This window comes from Ochotona curzoniae, unplaced genomic scaffold (assembly GCF_017591425.1).
Source record: "Ochotona curzoniae isolate NIBS_2020 unplaced genomic scaffold, NIBS_Ocur_1.0 scaffold_3208, whole genome shotgun sequence".
NCBI classification, from domain to species: domain Eukaryota; kingdom Metazoa; phylum Chordata; class Mammalia; order Lagomorpha; family Ochotonidae; genus Ochotona; species Ochotona curzoniae.
In genome coordinates this window covers 10,347,797-10,371,841 of record NW_024467106.1, presented here as the reverse complement: position 1 = coordinate 10,371,841, position 24,045 = coordinate 10,347,797, and the positions used below count along the sequence as shown (strand labels likewise).

At 53.7% G+C, this 24,045-nt stretch overlaps 1 protein-coding gene across 2 annotated transcripts in view; it reads left to right on the top strand.

Annotated features, from left to right (window-relative positions):
* Positions 1 to 527: 527 nt before the first annotated feature.
* Positions 528 to 24,045, top strand: part of GSN (gelsolin) — a 51,174-nt gene continuing 27,656 nt past the window's right edge. Inside the window, exon 1 of one of the 2 annotated variants that reach the window (XM_040963184.1) lies at positions 528 to 593. Coding sequence is in view for 1 of the 2 variants with exons in the window: in XM_040963182.1 (XP_040819116.1) it covers positions 16,370 to 16,408 (39 nt within the window). In the remaining variant the exon portion in view is untranslated. Of the gene's footprint in view, positions 594 to 16,017; positions 16,409 to 24,045 lie in introns of those variants that run through there. The other variant, XM_040963182.1, reaches the window with a different exon arrangement.

Here is a 24,045-nt window from a genome sequence, read left to right as displayed (position 1 = left end):
TGCCCCGGGCGCTAAGGGCCTTTTACTAAGTCATTCCCACCACTCTGTGAGGAGGCAACCCATTGTGTCCATTTTCCAAATGAGAATACTGAGTCTTAGGTTGTCACTAGCTTCAAGTTACAGACCAGAGAAACGGTGGGGGGTCCAAGCCCAGGCCCTGCCTCTTCTCTTTGAAGCACAACCTTAACCTTTTTTCTTGCTCCAATCTGGGGAGTTCATTTTACTCTCCGAATGGTTTCTAGCCTCAAGTCCTCCGCGGGCCCGGATCCAGCCCAGGACTCCGCCCACCCCAGGCTCCCTCCTGACTCCTCCGTGCCCGGGGCCTCGGCGCTGGGTGCCCGGCTGCTGGGTGTGGCACTGGGGGGTGCAGAGCGACACGCAGCGCACGGGACCGGCCTTACCCTGGAGCCAGAGTCGCCATCCCCGCGGCTGTCCGTGGACTGGCCGGACGCTCCTCCCTCGACCCCGCCCCAAGGGAGGCTCCCACCCACGCCCGGTCCGCCCCGGCCACCGTGCCCCGGCCCTGCCGCCCGGAACCAGCTGAGCACAGCTGGACCCAGCAGCCTCCATCTCGCCAGCCGCCGCAGCCGCAGGTAGGGAAGGGACACCTGCCCTGCCCCCGCCACCAGCTGACTTGAGTCCTTGGCTGGTTGTCCGGCTGCAGGGCCCACCGCTGGGGATGGGGCTCCCTGGGGACCCAGGAGCGGGGGGGGGGGGGCTGCGGAAGGGGGGGGAGGGGGCCGGGCCTCCCCTCGGTGCTGATCGAGAACCCTGGTCCTACTTCGACCTTGTTCCTGCGGGTGCAGGAGCGGGGACGCAGGTGAGCATGCACGCTGGGGGTCTGTCCCCCAACAGGCAGGTGGCCGCTGGCGGCGTTCCGGGACTTCCCTCTTAGGTGTGTCTCCTGCACTCTCCAGGGATGGGGAGCCGGCCACCGCTTCCTGTTTGTGGGCCCGGCACTGTTAACAAAGTTCTTCCTGGGACTGGGCTGTGAGCCTCGGCTACCTGGAGGGGCCGCTTTCTCCTGCCCCGGGCTTGCTCCCTTCCCTGACTCACGCGGAAACTTATTTGCTGGTTGAAGGCGGGGATTGCAGTAGGCTCCCATCTCTTTCCGCTGCTCCGCCGGCTCTCCTATCACACCCCCAATCTGAGCACAGCATCTTCACCGCGGCAGGTTGCTGTTGGGGACTCGAGGAGGACAGCCCTGGTCCAGTGAAGGCTGGGCCTGGGGGCAGGTGGGAAGCCCTATATGGCCCTCCTCTGGCCAGGCGCCTCCTTTCCCCCCTCCCCCAAGATGTCCAGGAATCCATTGGCTGTCCTGGGGCGTCCAATGAGGGCCTTGTGAAGGCCTTCAAAGAAGCGCTCCTGGTGGCTGTTTGGCCCAGGGGTGCTTGGGAGGATGTCTTGTTCTCCCAGGACCTGGGGCTGCTGTGCGTGCGGTGGTGATCAAGGCTTGCAGGAGTCCAACCACTTCCCCCTGCACAGCCCAGCCCCTCCACCGCTCTGCACTGTGTGAGGTTTCCTCAGTGGGGCTTTGAGGGCTTTCTGGGGGTGCAGGGTGCCTTTGCTGCAGCGCCAAGCCGCAGACACAGACACTTGCTGATGAGGGCTGGTTGGTGTTTCTGGGAGCGAGTTGTAAGGGAAGGTGGGAGGGGACTCTGAGCACCCAGCGTCTTTGAGCTGCCTTTTCCTTTCTGGGGTCTAGCTATTTATAAATGCCAGGGAAATTGTAAACAGTCGGTGGAGCTTTGGTTGGCACATGGGTGAGTTCCACAGCAGCCAAGAAAAGTTTTTTTTCTGGGAATCAGGGAAGGAAACTTTCTAGAATTTTCCATAGTCTTTTCAGGATGGACTAACATGACCTTAGGAATGCAGGAGCTGCAGGACTACCTCTTGTGGCATGTCCTTCTCTTCTTCCTTCCTTCATTCAGCACCCCTTGGCACCATGTTGCCCTGCAAGGCACTCGACGGCCCTAGGGAAAGACAAGGCTCTCTTTCCTCAAGATACTGCCATTCACAGTGATTGCCACAGCTAGGCTGAACTGAACAACTTTAGCCTGGAAGGAGGGGTGACTGGTGCTGTGAGCCCTGAGAATGAGGAACCGCTCACCGGGAGGAAAAGAAATTGGGAAAAAGTCACTGCACAAACTGGGAACAGCAGGTGCAAAGGCCCTGAGTGTTTCTGAGCGACCTATGGGGTCGGAATGGAGGGTGGAGGGGTGGGAGCTGAGGCTGGAAAGGAACTTGGAACTGGATAGCAAATGGCCAGGGGAAGCTGAGAAAAGTTGTTGATGGATGGAAAACTCTCATTAACCTGTTGGCCGCTGTTGGGGCTGGGTGGGCAGTAGAACTGGAAGCAGAGAGCCCCTGGAGGAGGCTGTGGCTCAGGCCAGTGAAAATGGATGCAGGTTGAAACCATGGCAGAGGCTGCAGAGCTCCAGGGGCAGGTCTGGCAGCCCCGCTGAAGGGCTTGGCTGGAACCCACTGTCCATCCCAGTCGCCCGCAGCTACTGGGTAAAGTTGCTAGATTGCTTTGAGTTTTTCAGTGATGTTACTTTCCCCTTTTCTGTATTGGCTATACAAAAATATGAGAGGAGTACAGGCGCCCCCCTACACCGTCCAATCTGGCTGAAATGTTTTTTTCCCAGAGGCACCTGCTGGGGAGAGCCACAGCCAGGGCTGCGACACTCCCTGGCCACCCAGAGGCACCTGCTGGGGAGAGCCACGGCCAGGGCTGCGACACTCCCTGGCCACCCAGAGGCACCTGCTGGGGAGAGCCACGGCCAGGGCTGCGACACTCCCTGGCCACCCAGAGGCACCTGCTGGGGAGAGCCACGGCCAGGGCTGCGACACTCCCTGGCCACCCAGAGGCAGTAGGGTCACCTTTGCCAACTCGTGGGGGGAGTTGGGTTCTATTGCCACTGGTCCTTGGTTTTCTTCTAGAAAACTGTGTGTATTCAATCGGCACTCCATCTCCACAGGTTCTGCAATCTGTGGGCTCTGTCTACTGTGGATCAAAAATATACATATTTTAAACACAGCCTCGGTGCTGAACATGGGCTGCCTTTTCACTTTTCTGCCTAGGTAGTGTGCATCTGACAGCGATCTGCACACCATCTGTGTTGGATGGGGTATTTCAGTTCATCTGGTAGGGACTTAAAGTAGCCTGGAGGATGTGTGTGTGTGTGAGAGAGAGAGAGAGAGAGAGAGAGAGAGAGAGACAGAGAGACAGAGAGACTTCATGTAAGGGTCCTGGAGTCTGCAGGGGGCACGGCCTGGAACCACTGGGCTGTTTGCTTATCAGAGGCCACAGGTGTGAGGAGTTAAGTGCACTGACCTAGAAGTAGAGACCCCTTTTGGTGATTCTGTGGCAGCTTCCACAATCCTGCCTTTCTCCCCTTGCACAGGTGAGAAAACAGAGGCTTAGCTCAGGGAGGCCACCTGCCTTGCCGCGGTGGTGGGGCGGGGAGGTGAGCATGGCTATTAGGAGATGGGTCCGGATTCCACAGGTCTGACCTCACTCTCGACCCGGAACTCCAGCTCTTAATGAGCACCCGACATTCGCCTTGACTTTCTCCTGTCCTGACTTGCGGAGTGGTGAGGGAGTTTTGTTGTGGCTAGCAGGAGGCCTGGGTTGGAGGGGGGAGAGGTCCATGTGTATGCCTTGGGGTGGGGGTAGGGGCTCAGTGCTGACACAGGGAGGTCTGAGGGTCTCCTGGGGCTATTCCTCAAGTCAGACCTCACTAGCTGTGGGACCTGGCTCGTGCAGAGGAAGTCATGGCGTCAGGACACAGGACTTGGTGGGCAAGGTCAGCTGGTGAGTTGAGAGCCTAGCCAGCGCCTATTTGCATCCTTGGAAGTGGTGCTCTGGGAATCTAACCTCTTGCCCTCTGGTTATTTCCTGGAAAATTGCCCATGCTGGGGGTGTGCATTTAAGGGAGGAGGGTGGGCAGCAGAATGGTGTTCTGTAAAAATCTCTCCTTCTTTTCAATTGAGTGTGTGTCATAGTTCAGCCCGATGTGGTTTGCGAAGCTGGATTCGCAGAACTGGCAGGCTGGGTTCCCGTGGTCTGTGAGCATTCTCCTCTTGCCCCCGTACCTCACCTGCAGCCCCTGCCCTACCTGGGACCACATCAACAGTTTGAGGGTATGGCAGAGCCTTGTGCTGCAGCTGATGAAGGCCCCTGGTTGGAGCCCTGGCCTTGCCCCTCATAAAATGCTGGGAGACTTGAACTCATGCATGCGTGCCTTTCTCTCTGGGTCACTGTGCCCCTTCTGCATCTTGGGGGTGGGCAGCAACAGGAGGGTCAGCAACCTTCGCGCTCAGCCCACGGCCCAGGAAGTGCCTGCCACCCTGCAAGCCTGCAGCAGTCGTGTGTGTTAACGTGGAGCTTGGATTTAGTCTGTTCAGACTGCACTGATTGCCCCATTCTATAGACAGGAAGGTTGAGGAGCAGGACTCAGGTACATGCCCTGTCACCCATTCTGCAAGCCGTGACAAGGGTCCTTGTGTGCAGCACACATACTGTGAGCTTGTCTTTCACTTTTTAAAAAAATGCTTATTTGTATTCATCAACTTGAAAAGCAGAGAAGGAGTGATGGTTCATCTTTTGCTTCACTCCCCAAAAGAGCACAAAAGCCAGAGCTGGACCAGACCGAAGCCAGAAGCCAGGAGCTTCATCCACGTCTTCCTCCTGGGCGGCAGGGAGCATCTTGCACTGCCTCCCCAGGTGTTCCCAGGAGCCCGGATCAGATCTGGAGGTGCTGGGGCAGGTGCGCTGCTTGGGACTGCAGGTGTCCTGAGGTTTGCCTAGCCCGTTGAGCCGCAGCACCTGTTCCTCCCTGTCTCTTTCATCAGCCCTATGTGGCAGGTGGCACTGACCCTGTATTACAGAAAAAAACTGAGGCTCATCCTTGAGGATGGGAAATGATTCTTTTTTTTTTTAAGTTTTATTTTATTTTTATTGGAAAGTTAGATATACAGAGAGGAGGAGAGACAGAGAGGAAGATCTTTTGTCTGATGATTCACTCCCCAAGTGAGCACAACGGCTGGTGCTATGCCGATCCAAAGCCAGGAGCCAGGAGCTTCTTCCAGGTCTCCTACATGGGTGCAGGGTTCCAAGGCTTTGGGCCATCCTCGACTGCTTTCCCAGGCCACAGGCAGGGAGCTGGAAGGGAAGTGGGGCCGCTGGGATTAGAACCAGCACCCATATGGGATCCCGGCACTTGCAAGGCGAGGACTTTAGCTGCTAGCCACGGTGCCAGGCCCTAATGATTCATTTTCTTTTCTGTGAGTCTCATGGTTACCTGGCTTGACTCTATGATCCATCTTACAGATGAACAAACCGAGGTCTGGAGAGGTCAGCTCCCTTGCCCAGAGCTACCCAGGGATCACCTAACCAATCGGGTGTTTTCCCAGGCTCTCCCCTCCTCCCCGGCATCCAACTTGTTCTGCCTCCTGCTTTCAATGTAGGGATTGCAAGCAGAGAGTAGCTCTCTCCCTAGACTGTAAAGTACCCTTGAAACCCAGGAGGGACTCACAAGGGGCTCACGCTGCAGAGCCTCAGAGTAGACTGCAGAAAATGGACCATGCCAGTGGGAATGGGCCCCCTTGCTCTGCTGGGAGGTGCTTCAGCAAAGTCTTGGTATTTTCCCACCCCAACGGGGACCATCATCTGGGTATATTCCTTGTGCTTGAGCTCTCTGGGTGGGGCGTGGCTCTTGGCTGTCTCTGCAGCAGCTGTGGCTGGACTGGCCTCTTGGTGGACGCTCAGTAAATACTAGTTAGTCCGTGGGCGTGGCTTCCCCTTGAGGGTGGCACAGGAACTTTTTCCTTCTCCCCTCTGAGTTCCCCACCACGATAATAAACACTTGTAATAGAAAATTGTAAAAAGTATATTTTAAAAAATCAAGAACTGTCTGTAGTTCTGCCAATCAGACATAATTCTACTAAGCCTTGGGTACTTTTCCACCCTTTTCCTTTTAAGCCAGAACTTCCTGATGTTTTGTTTTGTTTTAACCATTGTGTGGATAACATTCGATTGTAGCTTTTAGCTTTTTCTCAACAATGTAACATATTTTCTCATGTTTTTAAGGATTCTTTCTAAATGTAGTAGTTTTTAAAATAAGGATTTATTGTTATTTAAAAGGTAGATTTACAGAGAGAGGGAGACACAGAGAGAGAGAATTTTCTACCCACTGTTCACTCCCCAAAAGACCACAGTGGCTGGAGCTGGGCTGATCCGAAGCTAGGAGCCTCCTCCAGGTCTCTCAAGGACTTGAGCCATCCTTTGCTGTTTTTCCAGGCCATAAACAGGGAGCTTGATTGGAAGTGCAGCAGCCGGGATATGAACCAGCACCCATTTGGGATGCCAGTGCCATAGGCTGAGGATTAGCCTACTAATATGCTGTGATGTCAATCCCTTAAATGTGTGTGTGTGTGTGTGTGTGTGTGTTTTAACAGCTAAAAATTAAATTCTATTAGAGAGAGAGAGAGAGAAACATACAGACAGAACTACCTGATGTTGGCTTACTCCCTCTAGTGCCTGCGATGGCCGGGGCTCAACGGGCAGACAGGAGTCTGGGGGTCCCCTGTGGGTGACAGAGCCCCAGGACTGGAGTCATCGTCAGGAACTCTCTCAAGCACTCTGATACAGGGTGTGAACATCCAAACGGCTTAGCTAACTGCCTGCTCACATCAAAAGAGTTTTAAAGTATATGGTGCTTCAGTAAGTGAATGTGTGCTTCTTCTAGCTAAACATTTTCACTGCAATGACAGCAAGAAGTAAAGGAGTGAAATGATGCCTTTTAGATGTGCCAAAACAGTTTGACTTTTTCAACGATGGCAGTGATAATGACGTGATTTTTTTTATCATCCTCTATGCCATCTTTGGTGTGTGTATGCTGTATTCTGTTACTAGGCTAATGAGCTCAGCCCATTAACCACGTGCTAAGCAATCCTGCCATGACATTGTGGCGCATACTCCTTCTCACCCTTTCTTCATGTTTTCCCAGAACAGAGCATGGGAATGGAACTCGAAATGGAGTTTTTGGGTCAAAAAGGACACCTGTCACAGCTTCTGCTGCATTTTTGCCAAATTGCTGCCCAGAAGGATGACAGTGGTCCTTGGTCCTGTCCATGATGTGTCAGCTGGGGTGGAACATTCTTAAAGAAGTGCCTGAAACTGGTTATTGGGAGTCCACCTGTCCTGTGAGCAGGGGTATCGGCCAGTGAACTTTCCTTGGTTCTCCTTTGGTTTCTGCTTTGTCTTAGGACCATGTGCCTGTCCCCTGTCCCAGATTCCCTTTCCTCATGCGTGCAGGTGCCGCATCTCCTGTGATTTAATGCTGACCTGGGAAGAGAGTGGAGAAGGACAGAGCCTTCCTGGGTTCACACTCCTGAAGTGCCTGGCCACATGTATGGAGCTTTCTGAGCTTCGGATCAGGACGTGGTAGACCAGTTGAACAGTTCCATTCTGGAGGGTCAGACAGGCTCTATTGAGTGCTAATCTGGTCTTGTCCCACTTCAGTAATCTTTAAAAAAGGTCCTAAAGTTCATGCTTGCTGACAATTCTGCTTTCATCCTTATGAATGGGGTTGGAAATGCACTGGGGCTGTAGTGGTGAGTTCGCAGCCCCTCAGCCCTTAGGGTTATTATGTTTGCATTTCAAATAGATAATGGCTTGGGGTTTAGCCTTTGTATGTCCCCTGTCATATTTGGGATATATGTATATCAAAAATCCCAATGTGGATTTGAAATTCAAACTGAACTGGCCCTGCATTTCTCCAAGACCTCCAGATGATTTGTGTGCAAATTCCAGTGTAAGAAACTGCCCAAGGCTAGGGTAGATCCTTGTGAAGTGATGTTTGTATGAGAGCACTATTTAGGGACTGGTTCTTTCCATGTCATTTGCATGTCAGCATGATAATGGGTTGAGTTTTCTTGATACAGGACACCCCTGTGTTGTTGTCAGCTGAAGAGAAAAGCACTTTTGGCAGGGAACCTTCCCTTAAAGCCTCAGTTTCTTTGTCTGTAAAATGGGCTGCTTCTCGAGCATCCCTACCAGCCCACAGTGAAGAATGAAGTGGCCTCCAAAGGGTGCTTGGCCAGTGCTCCTCTGCCTCCACAAGCACTTTGTGTTTCCGACCCCAGAGCATCTCTGATGATCCTTGGCGCATAGTCTGAGGTCATCTCCCATGTCCTCCTCTGGCTCCCCCTGGGACCACCTGGCCCTACCTCGTGTCTCACAGCCAGGGATTCTCATCTCGGAGAAGGAAGTGACTTTCCTGAAGTGGACAGCAAACCCTCCCTTGGCCATGCCCCCACATGCAGGGTTGCCAAAGTATTCAGGGGGAAGGAACGCTCCTGCAGTCACTAACCAAACCCGGGGCCTAGGAAGGTGTTGCAGCCTGGCCGTGTCCATGCCCCCCGTGGTGTTGGCCGAGTGGCCTTGGGGAGGTTGTTTTCCTCCCTAACCTGTGTCCCACTCCATTCCCTTGTGCCCCAGGGTAGGTTTCGGCACTCAGGGCAAATGTTGGTCTGCCAGCTGTGACTCCTGAAGTGGGCGCGGTATGAAGCCCCTGGCTTGAGTGTGTGAGAGCAAGGCCTTAAGACTGACTGCACAAGAGATGCCTCTAGGCCAATTCCCCCCCTCGGGAAAAGGTTGTGTTAACTTTGTAGGACAGAAAGGAGGACCTAGAGTGCCCCTAGCTCACTGCGCACCCAAATCACATGGGGGAGCTCTTAGGATGCGGATTCTGGTCCAGCGGACCTGAGCCTCTGCACTGGCTTTTTTGTTTGGTTGGCTGGTTGTGTGGTTTTTTTTTTTTTTTTTTTTTGAGAGTTTTATTTATTTCCTTGTAAGGCAGAGTGACAGAGACGGGGAGAAAGAGAGAGAGACAGAGATCTCCCATCTGTTGGTCCATTCTCCAAATGGCCACAATGACTGGGGCTGGGGACAGTTCCCAACTAGGACCTAGAACTCCATTCTGGTTTCCCACGTGGTTGTAACAGGCCCAAGGGTCTGGACCAACTTCTGTTGCTTCCCCAGCTACGTCATTAGGGACCCGGAGCCAAAGCAGGGCAGCTGGGACTTGAAGCCACGCCCTGATGCGAGATGCCGACATCACAGGTGATGGCTCAATCGAGCGAGCCACAATGCCAGTGCAAGTCTGCTTTTTTTTTTTTTTAATTAGAAAGTTATATTTACAGAGTGAAGGAGAGGAGAGAAAAATCTTCCATCCACTGGCTCACTCCTCAAGCAGCCACAATGGCCAGAGCTGAGCCAATCCAAAGCCAAGAACCAGAAGCCTCCTCCAGGTCTCCCACGCGGGTGCAGGGCCCCAAGGCTTTGGGCCGTCCTCGACTGCTTTCCCAGGCCACAAGCAGGGAGCTGGATGGGAAGGATACAAACTGGTACTCTTATGGCATCCTGGGCATGCAAGGCGAAGACTTTAGTCACTAGGCTACCATGCCAGGCCCAAGTCTCTGCTTTTTTTTTTTTTTTAAGGTTTATTTTTGTTGGAAAGTTAGATATACGGAGAGGAGGAGAGACAGAGAGGAAGAGCTTCCGTCCAGTGATTCACTCCCTAAGCGGCTGCAACGACCGGAACTGTGTCGATCCTAAGCCAGGAACCCGGAGTCTCTCTGGGTTCTTCTCTACCCCCAGGTGCAGGGTCCGGAGGCTTTGGGCCGTCCTCGACTGCTTTCCCAGGCCACAGGCAGGGAGCTAGATGGGAAGCAGAGCCACCGAGATTAGAACTGGCGTTTGTATGGGATCCTAGTACGTGCAAGGCGAGGACTTTAGCTGCTAGGCTACTGAACTGGGCACAAGTCTCTGCTTTTATAATGAGCTTCCCAGTGATGCAGATGGTACAGGGTTCTCTAATTGGTTAGGAATTGATATTTAGGAGGCGAGGGACTTCAAAAGGCCGTCCCCTGGAAGGATTAGAGAACACTGGGAGTGATGGGCTGGGTCTCGAGCCCAGGAGTCTGCCAGTGTCAGCACTGAATTCTCCCGCCTGTGCGGTTCCCTCCCTCCGCTGTTCTCCATCATGGCTTGGGCTGTCTGTGCTGTTGCCAGCTGTGAGTTTTCTGAATTGTGAACAGCTCTTGAAGTCCTTTGCTGCCTGGCGTCAGAGCCCTTGGTCAGGAGAGAGTGACTCAACAGGCAGCGACCGGTCCAGAGCTGGGAGAAATGCAGCCGGCTGGAGCACTTGGCCTGGAGGGCCGTTTCCAGCAGAAGGTTTTCCACTTAAGAGGATAAACATGACTCTGTGTGTCTGCAGGCTGTTGCCTACCTCCCTGCTGAGGCCTCTGGCTGTGTTTAATATGCCTCTGAGCCTACGTGGGATTTAAATGTTTAAAGGGGTAGTATTTAAAGAGAAAGGAAGGGAAGGGGTGGGGGGAAGGAAGGCTATGTAACAGTGAGGAAGGTGTGCGAGTCTGAAATACTTCCTGTCTGGCTCAAGAGAGACCATTTGTTGATCCCTGATCTTGAGTGACTTAAGCCTTGTATTTTGCTTGCTTGTTTGTTTTTTCCAGCTAACAAGAGGCCTGGCCTCATTGCTTGAATGTCAGTGATGCCAAGCCAAGGGGATGCTGGGAATGCTGATGGAGTGTCTGGGCGATCCTGGGAGCAGTGCTGCTCCACCCTAAACTTGGGCCCTGACTTTAAACAATGGGGGACAATGCCATCTATCAGCCTGGCGGTATTATTGTGAGGGTATTATGATGATGATGATGATGATGATGGTGATGATGATGAGGGTGAGACAGAGAGTGCCATAGTGTGGAATGCTTGGCAGGGGCCAGAAAACGGTGTTATTAGTGCAGGCAGGCCACCCATGCCTTAACGGGTTGCTGTACTCAGGTCCAGAAGGTCTTTCAGGAGGAAAGACAGGGCTCTGCTCCAGGCTGCCTCCATCCACCCAGGGCAGGAAACTTCTCTCATGTTCCCTGAGCAGAGGGGGTTTGCAGGAACCCCAGCAGCTCTCTCTTTCTCTCTCTCTCTCTCTCTCTCTCTCTCCCCAAGGGCTGGTCTTTCTGCAGGTGCACCACCCTGTTAGAAGGCACCGTTTCTCCAGCCTGTCTCGTAGGATGCAGTTCAGCACGGGGCAAGAACAGCCGGGCTGGGACCCAGGGTGCCTGAGGAAAGCCGACTCCAGCTGCATCTGGGGTGCATGGGCAGGGGACCGAAGGCAGCGGTTTGCAGGTTTCCTTTTGAGCCTGCTGTAGCTTCAAGATATGGCAGGCAGACACTTGAAGCTAGCTGGGGCTGACTGAACCCAGCCCAGTTTAGAAACTTGGAGCCTGCTGAGTCCTTGTCTTGGAAACAGTGTAACACTTGTCTTGCCCATAGATGGCAGCATCTGTTTTGCTAGCGGGCTCTGTGCACGTGCGGGGGGTGTGTGTGTGTGTGTGTGTGTGTGTGTGTGTGTGTGTATGCGCACATTACACACGTGTGCCTGCATGTGATTCACTACTTCATACTTTTTTTTTGATGACTCTGTTTTTTAAGATTTATTTGGAAGGCGGAGATAGAAAGGGAAGGAGAGACACAAGAGAGAACTTCCATTCCATTGATTCACTCCCTGACTTGGCCACAGCATTCAGGGCTGGGCCAGGCCAAAGGCAATAGTTAGGGACTCCGTCTGAGTCTCCCTCATGCATGCAGGAATTCAGGTACTTGAGACCTTATCCTGTGGCTTTCTCTGCTGCATTAGCAAGGAGTTGAAGGGAAGCCATCCTACACAGCATCTCAAGGCACTCCACCACACTGTCCACCCCTTGGCTGAATCTTGAGTGGCAACAGCCTCAGCGCAGGCTCTTGGGCACTTAGTCTGCTGGAAAGCTGGATGTAGACCATTGTAGTACTGTGTCACAGGGAAGGGCAGGGGCCTGGGGACGCATAGGAGAGACCCTGCGTGGAATTTATGCAGAGGGCTATGGGTCAGTGTGCAGGTGTAACTGGCTGGCGCCTGGAGTTGTGTGTTGGGGGGACAGGAAGAGCGGCTCTTCATTGTCTCTTGGGACAGATCATGAAGCATGAATGTGGATGGCTTGCTAAGATCTTGAGCTTCATCTGGGGGGCCCCGCTCGGGAGCCATGGCGGAGTCTGGGAGGGAAGTGATGTGGTCCGGACTCTGTGGCTCTATAGAACCTGCCTCCCAGAGGGGAGCAAGAGGAAGCCACTGCAAAGACCCTGGTGACAGGTGGTGGTTAATGTAGTCAAGGTAAGGGACAGATGCCTTTGGGAGTGGTCAGGAGCTGACGTGGCAGGACCTGGTGATCCGTGAGATGTGGGAGTGACAGTGGCTAAGGGTAGAATGGCAGGTGGTGAGGAGAGCGATGCCCTGGACCACTGTGTGGATGGATGGATACTGTTGCTGATGGTTGCAAAGGGGGAGAGCCGGTGCACCTATATTCAAAGACTGCCCCTCGCTCGGGTGAGCCTGAGGCGGCCTGGGCTGTGTGGAGGGCAAGGGACCACTTATAAGCATTGCAGACCCTGCTCTGCTATGCCAGGTCCAGGGGAACCTGGACACTTCCGAAGCACTCAGAAAGTTGCACAGAGATCTTTCTGGCTCCGGGCCCCCAGAGGGACGCTCACTCTCTCACCTCTCCATTTTCGGGTGCTATGACTACGGATCTGCCCCCGTCATAGTTCGGGTCACTCAGGAACCTCTGGGCCATTTGCCTTTGCCTCGGGAATGGGTCTCCTTTGTGCCTGTGTGCCCAGAGCTTTCTGTGCCCCCTTCTGTTGGGGGAATCCTCGATTCTCCCTCAGGGCTAGGAGGAGCTGGTGTGGGCAGAGATGTGCTGGGGCACAAAACTGGAAAGGTGGCCTGTCGCCGTCTGGGGCCCCCAAATGAAATGGCATGGGTCCAGGATTAGAAGGAAACAACTTACAGGAAAAAGTCTCATGCCTTTAATGATTAAAAAGTAGAGTAAACATGCGTGAAACTCTTGCTATTTTTTTTTAAAGATTTATTTCTTGGAGGCCATAGTGATGTAAGTGCATAAAACTACCACCTGTAAGGCTGTATCCTCGTTCATGTCCTGTCTGTCCTGCTTCCGATCCAACTCCCTGCTAATGGCCTGGCAAGGCAGTGGAAGAGGTCCGAGTATCTGAGCCCTGCTGTCCACATGGGAAATCCAGAAGACACTCCTGGCTTCTGACTTTGGCCTCGCCCAACTCTGGCTGTTGTAGCCATCTGGAAAATGAACTAGCAAATGGAAGCTCTGTCTCTCTCTAACTCTGGCTTTCAAATAAATAAATACTTTTTTCAAAAAAAAAAAAGATGTTTTTATTTACTTGAAAGGCAGAATGACACAGAAAGAGCCATTTTCCATTTGTTGTTTCATTCTCCAAATGGCTGCAATGACCAGAGCTGGGCCAGGCTGTGTCTTCCACGTGGATGGCAGGGACATCCACTTGGCACTTGGGCCATCTTTTGCTACTTTCCTAGGGAACAGGATCAGAAATGGGACTTGAAGTGCCACTCATATGGGATGCCTGTGTTGCTGATGATGGCCAAAGCCCCTGTGCCACCGTGCCAGCCCCCTTCATTTAATCCTTACAATGTCTGCATGAGGGTGTTCTAATATTATCCCCTGGAACTGAGTAGGAAGCAGAGACTGGGGGAGGTGGCTTGATTTGCTCAGTGACACAGTGAAGTGAGGGGCTGGTTTGTATCACTCCAGACTCCTGAGCTGCTCCTGTGAGCAGAATACAGCCGGGCAGTGGGGCTGCCTTGGATGCCACTGGGGTGAATAGAGGCCTGGTGTCTAGAATGGTGGAAGTGATTGCTTTGCCCTGGGTAGAGCTTGTCTAAAGGTCTAATTCTGGGTCTTGGGCTGTTAGTAGGGTCAGAGTTTACCTGGAGCACACCAGGGAAAGGCTTATGAGAAGCCTACGCCTCGGTGTCGGGGAGAGCTGAAGTTCACAGCTGGCGGAAGAGGTGATGGATCACTGTCTTCAGTCTCAAAGAACCCACTGGAAACATGAACAGACCTGTTTTGAGTGCCCCCCCTGCGGGCAGGTACCAGACCCTGAGGCCGTGGGGAACCTGTCCCAAGGGCGTGTCTACTGTTACCCAGCCCTGGTAGGAGGCGAGAGAGTATGCAAGTGGGGGTTGTGTGACCCCTGGTGGTAGGGAAGAGAATTGCACCATGCACCATGGCCCTGGGAATTTAGCCAGATAACCTTGAACTCCCCACCTCACTTAGTGCTGTGATCTAGGCCCGTTTACAGGCAGTGTTGCTCATTCCCTTTGTCCCGTGCCTTGGGCACATTGCCTCCCTAGGGAGCAGCTGTCCTGGCAGTACAGCTCCCTGAGAGCCAGGTAGATCGAGGCAAGGCAGGTGCACGCTGCCTGCCCCAGCCCAGCCTTGGTTGCCCTGGAGAGTCTGGGGGCAGCCCCCTCCCGGGAGCCACAGTGGATTCGAGGGGAGTCAGGCTCAGGATGTGTTTCTATCAGCCCTATGGCTTTTCACTCTTGAGAGAGGGGCCCCCGGCACAGGCAAGCCAGTAGGGAACAGGCAAGGCACCTGGGCACCTGTCTCTCGCTTTGGCCATGCAGCTTGCCACCGCGTGACTCTGGGGAAATTGCTGGCCCTCCTACGCCCATGAGAAACAGGTGCAGGATTTCTCCCTGGAGACTGCAGGGAGGTGAGAAGAGCTGAGGTGTGGCCGCCACCAAGTCCCCTGCCTTCTTGTTGACTGTAGGAGGAGCACCTGAGAAGTGTGAGTCACGGGGAAGGAGATGAGTCATACAGCCGCTGGGGACAGCTGGCAGGGTGGGGCCCCTCCCCTGACTGTCACATTCGCAGGTGAGGTGACCCGCTTTGGGAGGCTAGGGGTAGTGAGGTGGAGTGCAGTGTTGGGCCAGAAGATCCTGTTCACACACCAGTTCAGGCCTCAGTTTCTCCCCCTGTAAGGTGGGTGCATTCTCCTCAGAGGAGGAGGACCCAATGAGCCAGCAGATGCGGTGGTTGTAGATGGGCTTAGTGAGCTGAGAAACAGCAAGGCTGCTGGGACCAGGGTGGGGAGCCCCAGACCCCTGGAACAGAAGCACATTCCTAAGAGCAGCTGCCCCAAAACCTTGCAAGACACCTCCTCGGCTGGCTGACCGCGACGTCACTTTGCATTGGCAGAAGAGGGGGCTGGCACACAAGGTGGCCTCGCGCCCAGAGGCCTGGCTGCCTTGGGGGGGGCTTGGTCAAGCTGACCGTGCTCAAAGCTGATGTTCTTTCCCAAAGCTTGGGTGCCAAGGTCCTTGGTGGGGTCTCCCCTCCCCAAGCTGGAGAATCTTCGAGAGCTTGCTGGACCTAGAGAAGGAGCACTTGCTGTTCCATATCAGCAGCTGCAGGGGGCTCAGCTGGCCTTGTGGAAGGACCCATCGGCCAAGCCTGGGTGCCCATGCTCCTGCACCTGACCACGTGGCAAGGTGATTGCCCCTGTGAACCCTGCTTCTCCTAACTGACCCAGAGGCACGGGCATCTGCTTGGCCCAATTCTGCACACCAGGGGGCCTGGCTGAGCACGCATTGACCCACCACATAGCCTGTTCTTGTAGCCATGAACTTGGGTTGAACCACGGAGGCCCCGGTGATCTGCTGGTGATCAAATCCAGGCGTGTCACATACCTCTGTGTACCTCGTGCGCTGGACATCCACTCTCTGAATCCCCCCGCCCTTCTTTGCTCTGTCTGGTTGATTTCCTAACTCCCTGTCCTGGATTTGTACTCGGCTTTGTGTTTTGCAGTTTTTCTTTATGCTTCATTTTACTTGGAGAGAGACAGAGAGAGGGCCAGACAGGGAGTTTCCATCTGTTGGGTTACTCCCCAAACACCCACAACAGCTGGGGAGCGGCCAGGCTGAAGACAGGCTGGGAGACAGGCCTGTTCATTTTCTCCTGGCTCAAGTGCATGTTGCAATTTAAAAATACTAAGATGCAGATAATCAAACAAAAGTCCCTGATCAGCTGGGTAAAGAGGGAGAATTTGCAGGGGACAGGGGCTTGCCTGGGCAACCCAGAGTTGCACTGGCTAGAAGAACCTTGAGGGTATTACGTCCAACCTTCCTGGCTTTTATCTGGGGGAACTAACCCCAGTAACTGACCACGGATGTGCAGGACTCCTGCCCCCCACATCCTCTGCCGTTGTCTGAGAAGTGAGGGATGCCGGTATCCTGGCTTTCATGCCGGTATCCTGGCTTTCTGGGGGCCCTTTGCCTTGTCGCTGTGTTGGGAGGAGCCCCAGGCTTGTGGAGTTGGGCCTAGCACAGCTGTTTCAGACTGGGGCCTATGGTCCTATTTATAGGCTGATTAGCAAGAGGCCTGTGGCCTGCCTTCCCTGCCTGGCCACAGGATGGCAGAGGATGAAGCCTCCTGGGGCAGTTCCGACTGGGTGAGTAGTGAGGGAACGGGATGGACCCCAGGGGAAGTGCTGTGCCAGCTGCCATTGCAGCCACCAGCCAGGCCCCTGCAGGGAGGAAGCCAGCTCTGCTCCTGCCACCAGGGCCACTGTGCCGGCCACCCATGCCGGACCACCCACCTGTGAGACGGAGAGTCTCTCCTCTGAACTTTGGCTTCTGTTTCCAGCACCACCCCCTCCTCTTCCTCTACCCCTGTTCCCTGCCCCTTCTCCCCCTCCCCCACCCCGCCTTCCCTGGGCCTGGCTTGCTGTTCCCAAAGACAAATCTCTGTTCACTGCTCAAGGCTCTGCCCGGTCACCCCTACTCTGGCTCCCCGTTTGGCCATGGTGCCCCTTGTCTGCCTTACATTTGAACCATTCCCCGTGTGCTGCCCCCTTCCCGGGGCCAGGGAGTCCCCTCCCCACCCCCAGAAGGCCTCATGCTGAGAGGAAGAAGAGCCTTGCAAGGGAAGGTCCCTTGACCCCACAGGTCTAATGAGATCTACCCACACCACCACCTGCAGCAGGTATGTGGACGTGACAGCCAGACTCCCAGGGGCAGGCAGTGCTGGGTGCAGCCCCTTCTCTGCACTTCCTACTAGGGTGAGCCTTTCTAAGCCTCAGTTTCCTCATCTTTAAGATGGGCTTGATGGCAGCTACTTGTGTCTGTTGCCTGCTGAGTCATCCTGAGCTTTGGCGCACAGCAAGAGGAACATGACTGAGCTCAGAACAAGCAAGTTCTTCATGCTCAGAGCCCCACAGCAGGCAGTGGCCAAGCGGAGAGTACAGGCCTCTGGCTCTCCAGCCCGTGTTCCCAGGCCCTCCCACCCTGGGCCTCTAGGGCCTCGTCTGGTGCGGGGAAGCTTTGTTTGGGGATTGTTTTTCCTAAGAAGGTTCCTGTGCAGAGCTGCTGGATGACTCATAGCCCTGAGTCATGGGAGGCAGAGAGCATGGGAGGGAGGAGGGAAAGAGGGGAGGCAGAAAAGGGAAAGGGGTCCCCTGCTTTGGCCCTAGTCTTGCGCTGCTGGCTCAGCATCGACCGAAGGGTCCTACCCTCCAGATATTTTAAAGGAGGTCGGTGACTCCCAGGGGTGGCTGAGCTGCAGTCTCAGCTTAGCAGGCCCCACCCCAGACTTCCGGGTCCTGGGGTGGGGCCTGGGAATCTACAGCTCACCTGTGCTCCCCTGGGGCCAGGCTGCTGCACACCTGGGCTACCTGGCACCCTGGAACCACCCTCTGGTGTTCTCTGGCCCAAGGCTGCTCCCAGCTGGAGGTCGGAGGTCGCAGCACTTGCTTGAGCAAGGGAGAGCTGGTGCCACCTGCCAGGGTTGTGCACAGGAGAAGCTTGTAGCTGTAGGCAAATTTGCACATGATTTGCCTACACTGTTCACACGTTGTAATGGATCCAGTGCTCTTTGGTAAATGCACAGACGTCTGTGAACACTGCCGCAGTGGAGAATGTAAAGCCTTCTTAGTGCCTGCTTGCTGTCACTGTCCATGCCGCCTTGCAGCTGAGCCCCGTTGCTTTCTGTTTCTTTGAATGCCCAGGCCTGGGTTCATCCCTCAGCCCCACCCAGCTTGGCCCCATGCCCGCATGCGAGATCGCGGCTTTCACCCTCTGTGCAGAGAGCTCCCTGGACCTTCCTGCAGGTGACTGCTGAGTTTCACGAGTGTGCAGAGGGTCCCTGAGGGAGCCCAGGAGCAAGAAAGCCAGGACCCTCGCCCATAGTGCCTGTGATAGCAGTCAGGCACCCAGGCCACAGTTATGGGTCGTTCCAGCAGTTGTTTGAAAGCTGTGCCAGGCACCGGGCATTGTCCACACTGAGCATCCCCTGTAGCTCATTCCCATTTTATTGGTGAAGAAGCTGAGGCAGGGAGAAGGAAAGGAGTTGCAACAAGGTCATGGTCACTTGGGTGAAAGCCTGGAGGCCTTGGAGCCGGCCCCAGGCCCTGAGTTCCTCACCCTTCTGTGCACAGCTTCAGGAAGGTCATGCCAAATGCATATTCTGAAAAGATGTACTTGGATTTCCAAGTTGTTTGGCAAACACACTTTTAATTTAGTCTTCTGCCCCGTGGCCCATACTTTCCAGGGCTAGAGCCTGCTTTGATGGGCATGGCTTGGAAGGATGGCGCACAGTCTGGAGGCTATCACCAAGGCATGATCCAGGGTAGTAGTGACATGGACTGCAGCTTCATGGAGACACGGAGGGCTCAGTGTATGGTGCAGACCTGGGGTCCAGAGGACTCCAGCATGGGCCTCAGTGTGGGATCAAAGTTTTGGCTGCTGGGCCCCACTCTCCCCAGGGCAGTGCCGGAGGCTCCAGCAAGCAACTGCCGTGCAGCCAGTTCCCTCAGATTCTTCCCCTCTTCCCTGTTTCTCCCGAACGCCAAAGAATGGGAGTGTCCCCAGAGGAGTGATGGCGCCAACTGGAGTACTCCCCAGCCCCCTCCTGTTAAGTTGGACAGGGATTAGGATGTGAGCCAGGGCTGGGGCCTCTCAGAGGCAGGCAGCCAGTGCCGGTGGGGGCCAAGCTGGGTAATTTTCCTCTAAGCCATCCTCACGTGCTGGGGAGCGGCCTGTGCTTAGGAGCGGGACCAGTGAGAGCCTGACCTGCTACAGAGGCACAAAAGCTGACAGCTGCCGGCCAGCGGGAGTGGCTGGTGCAGCAGAGGGGGTGAGGGGTATTGGTTACTAGTACAGGGGAAGGCGGGCATGGGCTGTTGGCACACATTCCTGTGGGCACCTGGAGCTCACTCCCTTGTTGGGACCCATTTGCACAAGAGCCCGGAGAGCCTGATGATGATGAAGAAATGGAGTTTCGGAAAGGCAAAGGGCTGGCTGGTCTGGTGGCTGCGGACCAGGTGTCAGCTCTTCCGGAGGCAGAAGGCTGTCAGTAGAAGCAAGGTTGGATGGTGTAGAAGTTGTGGGAGTTGTGGGCCATCAGGGTACCAGGGTGTGTGGGCACCAGATGAGAGGGGACCAAGCACTGGAGTCCTGGCACTGGGAGCCATAAGGGAAAAGGGGCTGGGAGAACTTAAGGTAGTGATGAAACAGGTGCAGGGACTACAAGGAAAAGATGGGGGCTGGTTGGTGGGCTGGCATGGAGGTGGGTATAAAGTGTGGATGGGGTGGACTTGAGCCTCTGAGCCGTCATGATGGGGCAGTCTTGGTGGGGTCCTGCCACCAAGGGTCTCTCGGGGGGTTCAAAAGCCCCCGAGAGACAGGCATCTGCAGGAAGGTGCTAGTGATTGGGCAGGCGTCTGCGTGGGAAGGAAGGCAGGACACTGTGTGTGTTCCCTATTGTTTGGGATTATGCTGAGGAAGAAAGAGCATTCCAGCACCGTGCCTCTGTTTAGGCTGAAGGGCTGAGAGCGCTCTCTGAGGACACCTGTTTGAGGAGTACATGGTGGCGCGGTGTGTAAAGGCCCGCAGAGGATGCCCACACCCTACACTGGAGTGCCGGGGCTGCTGTGCCAGCTCTGCCACTGAGCTCAGCTTCCTGGGAGGCAGGTGGGAGATGGCTCAGGTAGTCACGTTCCTGACATCCACATGGAGTTCTGAGCTCCTGGAGTTGACCTTACTCCAGCCCTGGTTGTTGTAGGGATTTGGGGAGTGAACTAGCAAATGGAAAATCAATTCTCTCTTTCCCTCTTTCTGTGAGTGTATGTCTCTTCCTTTCAAATAGTAGTTTGCAAAGCCTATCAGAATTAAAGTGACTAGTAGCAGTAAAAATATCTGAGTCTCTGATAATTCTATTATAGTTAAAAATTCAACATAAATTAGAGATATTCTGAATATACTGTAGTGTTTGAAATTTTTCTTTTTAAAAAATAAATTTTACTATTCATATTTAAGGAATACAGTATGCTGGTGTGAGATACACATAGATAACAAACTGGTTACTATAGTGAAGCAAATTGACATAATCCATCGTCTCACCTGGCTACCCACTCTTTAAAAGAGTTATTTATTTTTTATTTGAAAGACAGAGTTACAGAGAGAGGTTGAGAGAGACAGATTTTCCATCTGCTGGTTCATGCACAGTGGCCACGTTGGCCAGAGCTGGGTTGACCCGAAGCTGGGAGCCAGGAGCTTCCAGTTGACCACCCATATGAGTTCCAGGGGCCCAAACGCTCGGGCCATCTTCTGCTGCCTTCCCAGGCCATAAGCTGCAAGCTGGATCAGAAGTGGAGCAGCCGAGACTTGAACCGCTACCCGTATGGAATGCTAACACCACAAGTGAAGGCTTAGACTACTATGCCACAGTGCCAGCCCCAACCCTTTTTTGTTTTTGTTTTGTTATATGGTTTGTTTGCATGGCCAGAGCAGCTAACATATGTTAGCAGTATTCCAAAAGCAAAGCGTCCTGATTGCCTGGACTCCATCTCTGAGATTTCTGTAGGCTGCTTAGTATCCGCTGACCTGCAGCTGCCCACTGGAATTTTTCTGTTCTGGCAAGCCTGTGAGGGTATCTGACCTGTCTACACCTGCAGATACTGAAGCTTACAGAGGTTGAGGTCTGTGCCTAACATCACCCAGCCTCCCGGTGGCATGTCTGGCATCCAGAGCTCTCTCTTTTCTGGATGGGACATAAGAGTTGCTTTGGAGAGGAGTGGGGTTGTGATAAGCGGCAAGGCTGACCCTTCAGGTGTGGGCTCAGGGCCCTCTCCTGAAAGGCTTCCCGTGTCTGACACTGACCACTACCCCAGGTCTCTGGGCTTGGCTGGACTGTCCAGCTCTGCCCTACTTTGGATGCAAAGACCTAGAGGTCAAGGTCAGGGTTGGGGGTGCTGGGGCTGGTGGGTGTGCAAAGAAGCTGGTCACAACTGAAGGCTTCATCTTTGGATGTTACGGTTGTACCTGCTGTGTGCCAACCTTTGCTCCTCCAACCAAAGACATGATAGGAGCCTCATTTTACAGAGAGGGGAGCTCACTACTGCTGAGGAGCCTCTTTTCCAAGTTCACCGGTGGTGCAGGTTCAGGCTCTGTCCAGACTCGTGCCTGGATGTTGCTTTGTATTCCTTCGGTCTAAAGGTTACTCACCCTTCATCTTGTGGGTCGTCTTTGGTATCTCAGGTTCCTGGGGATTCTGCACATGCTCTCAGCTCCTGTCTTTTGCGTCTGGTCCCTGATCTTACTCCCTGAGTCCTCCTCAGGAGACTTCTGCCTGTAGGGTGCTAGTTGACATTCAGGCCAGAGGCTGGCACTTCCTGCCAGCGTCCAGCAATGGGAGATCTTGGCGGCAGATAGCTGGGGGAGTCTTGAGGACAGGGAAGGGCTTCATGGGGTGCCTGCAGTAGGAGGGGTGTGGCCTGTCATCGGGTGGGGGCATCATGGCTCCCATCAGGGTGATAACTATTCTGGTAGCTTCCACCAGCTCGGCTGGATCCTGGTGGAAGGAGAACCTGATCCTCTGACAGGGAGGACAGGACCTTGACCGGATGCACCAACACTGTTGGCCTTTGGCCAGTTCTTTCAGCATTGTTGAGTCCCATGGCCTGAAGAGTCTACCGAGACGGGCAGGTTCGTCCACTTGGTTCGTCCACTCAGGTTCGTCCTGAGTCCACTTGGCCGGGCTAACTCTGGGCAGCTCACCTCTTGGGAGGAGGAGAGTGACACCAGCCTTTCCTCCTGACAGTTATTTTATTGTGGCAGAAACACACAGAATGTAAAATATATGCCACCAGAACCTCCTTTTTTTTTTAGATTTATTTATTTATTATTGGAAAGTTAGATTCACAGAGAGAAGGAGTGAAAGAGTGAAAAATCTTTCATCTGCTTTTTCACTCCCCAAGTGGCCACAATGGCCAGAGTTGAACAGATCTGAAGCAAGGAGCCAGGAGCATCCCCTGGGTCTCCCATGAAGGTACAGTGTCCCAAGACATTGAGAGATCCTCTACTGCTTTCCCAAGCCACAAACAGGGAGCTAGATAGAAAGTGGAGCAGCTGGTCACTAACCGGTGCCCAGATGGGATCTCGCTGCATACAAAGTGAGGATTTAGCCACTAGGCTATCACCCTGGGCCATTGGGAACTTTTTTTTTCAGTTTTTTTCTTTATTATTCTCATTTTATGATACAGTTCCATAGGACCTGGGGTCTCCTTTTCCCCTTCCCCAAATCCCCTCCCCCCCGCCCACTGAATTCTTGTATATTTTTACTATAGTACAATTCTTCATAAACAGTCATATATTCATCATGGACAATCCCAGAGAGTCCAGCATCCTATTGTCAAGAGATAGTTAACAGTTAACAGTTTCATTGGGAGTCCATCTTTGATCTGGAAGTAGAGATGCATACTGCATTGTATCCTCACATCTGGATAGGATAGTCCCCATTACACAGTTAATATACATCCCCTTAAATGAAAACCACAAAGCAGAATCAATGACAGGAAGCAAAATAGAAATTTACAATGCCATGAAGTTAAATAACATGCTACTGAATGACTAATGTGTCACTGAAGAAATGAAGGTCAAGAACCTTTCTTCTTGAAGAAAATGTTGCTACTGTATGATCTATGAGTCAGTGAAGAAGTTAATGAGAAAGTATTTTGGAAAGATGAAACTAAAAAAAAAATCAAAATCCATGAGATATAGTTTCCACTGATCTTTGCTGGTGAGACATATCTCCTATAGGCAACAAATAGATGTTTTTTTTAAGGTTTATTTATTTTTATTACAAAGTCAGATATACAGAGAGGAGGAGAGACAGAGAAATATCTTCCATCTGATGATTCGCTCCTCAAGTGACCGCAACGGCCGGTGCTGCACTGATCTGAAGCCAGGAGCCCGGAGCTTCTTCCAGGTCTCCCACACAGGTGCAGGGTCCCAAGGCTTTGGGCCATCCTAGACTGCTTTCCCAGGCCACAAGCAGGGAGCTGGATGGGAAGTGGAGCTGCTGGGATTAGAATTGGCTATTGTTCTGGGCCCACATTTAAGGATCTTTTCTCCTTATGTTCGATTAAAGAGAGCTTGATTATCAGGTGTGGTGGTGAAGATCACTGTGGTCAACCCTGAGGGACTCAGAACCTCCTTTTTAAAAATAAGTGCATTTGAAAGACAGATTTCCCCTCACTGGTTCACAGTCCACAATGCCTGCAACAGCACTGGGCTGGGCCAGGTGGAAGCCAGGAAGTGTCCATGTAGATCTGGGTGTCCATTCCTTGCTGCTTCCCAAGGTCTGCGCTGGTATGTAGCTGGAGTCAGAACTCAGGGCCACAGTGGACACAAGCACTCCAACTGGGTGTGCGGAGGTGGGGGCTTGGATGGGTAACAGTTCCTGTCCCGGCAGCTTATACGATACCCAGCAGGGGACTAAGCCCAGTGTTTGTACCTAGTGAATGCTCACACCAGTCCCCAGGGGAGTGACTTGCTCAGCCACTGAGCTGGAGATTGGAGTTGTCCCAGAGGCTGCTCCTTGGAGCAGGACACTGCCTGGGGATGGCGGAGGGTGGGGGGAGGGCTTCTCCTGCCCCATTTGAACCTTGTGGACCATACCCCACAGGAGATCTGCAGCCAGCCTGTGCAGCTCCCAGTGTTCGCTGGTGCCAGTGTCTTTGTGCTGTGCTGGGTTGTGTCTTGCATGGGCTCCCGGATGAGCGGGATTACGGGCTGATGGAGCACATGGCTG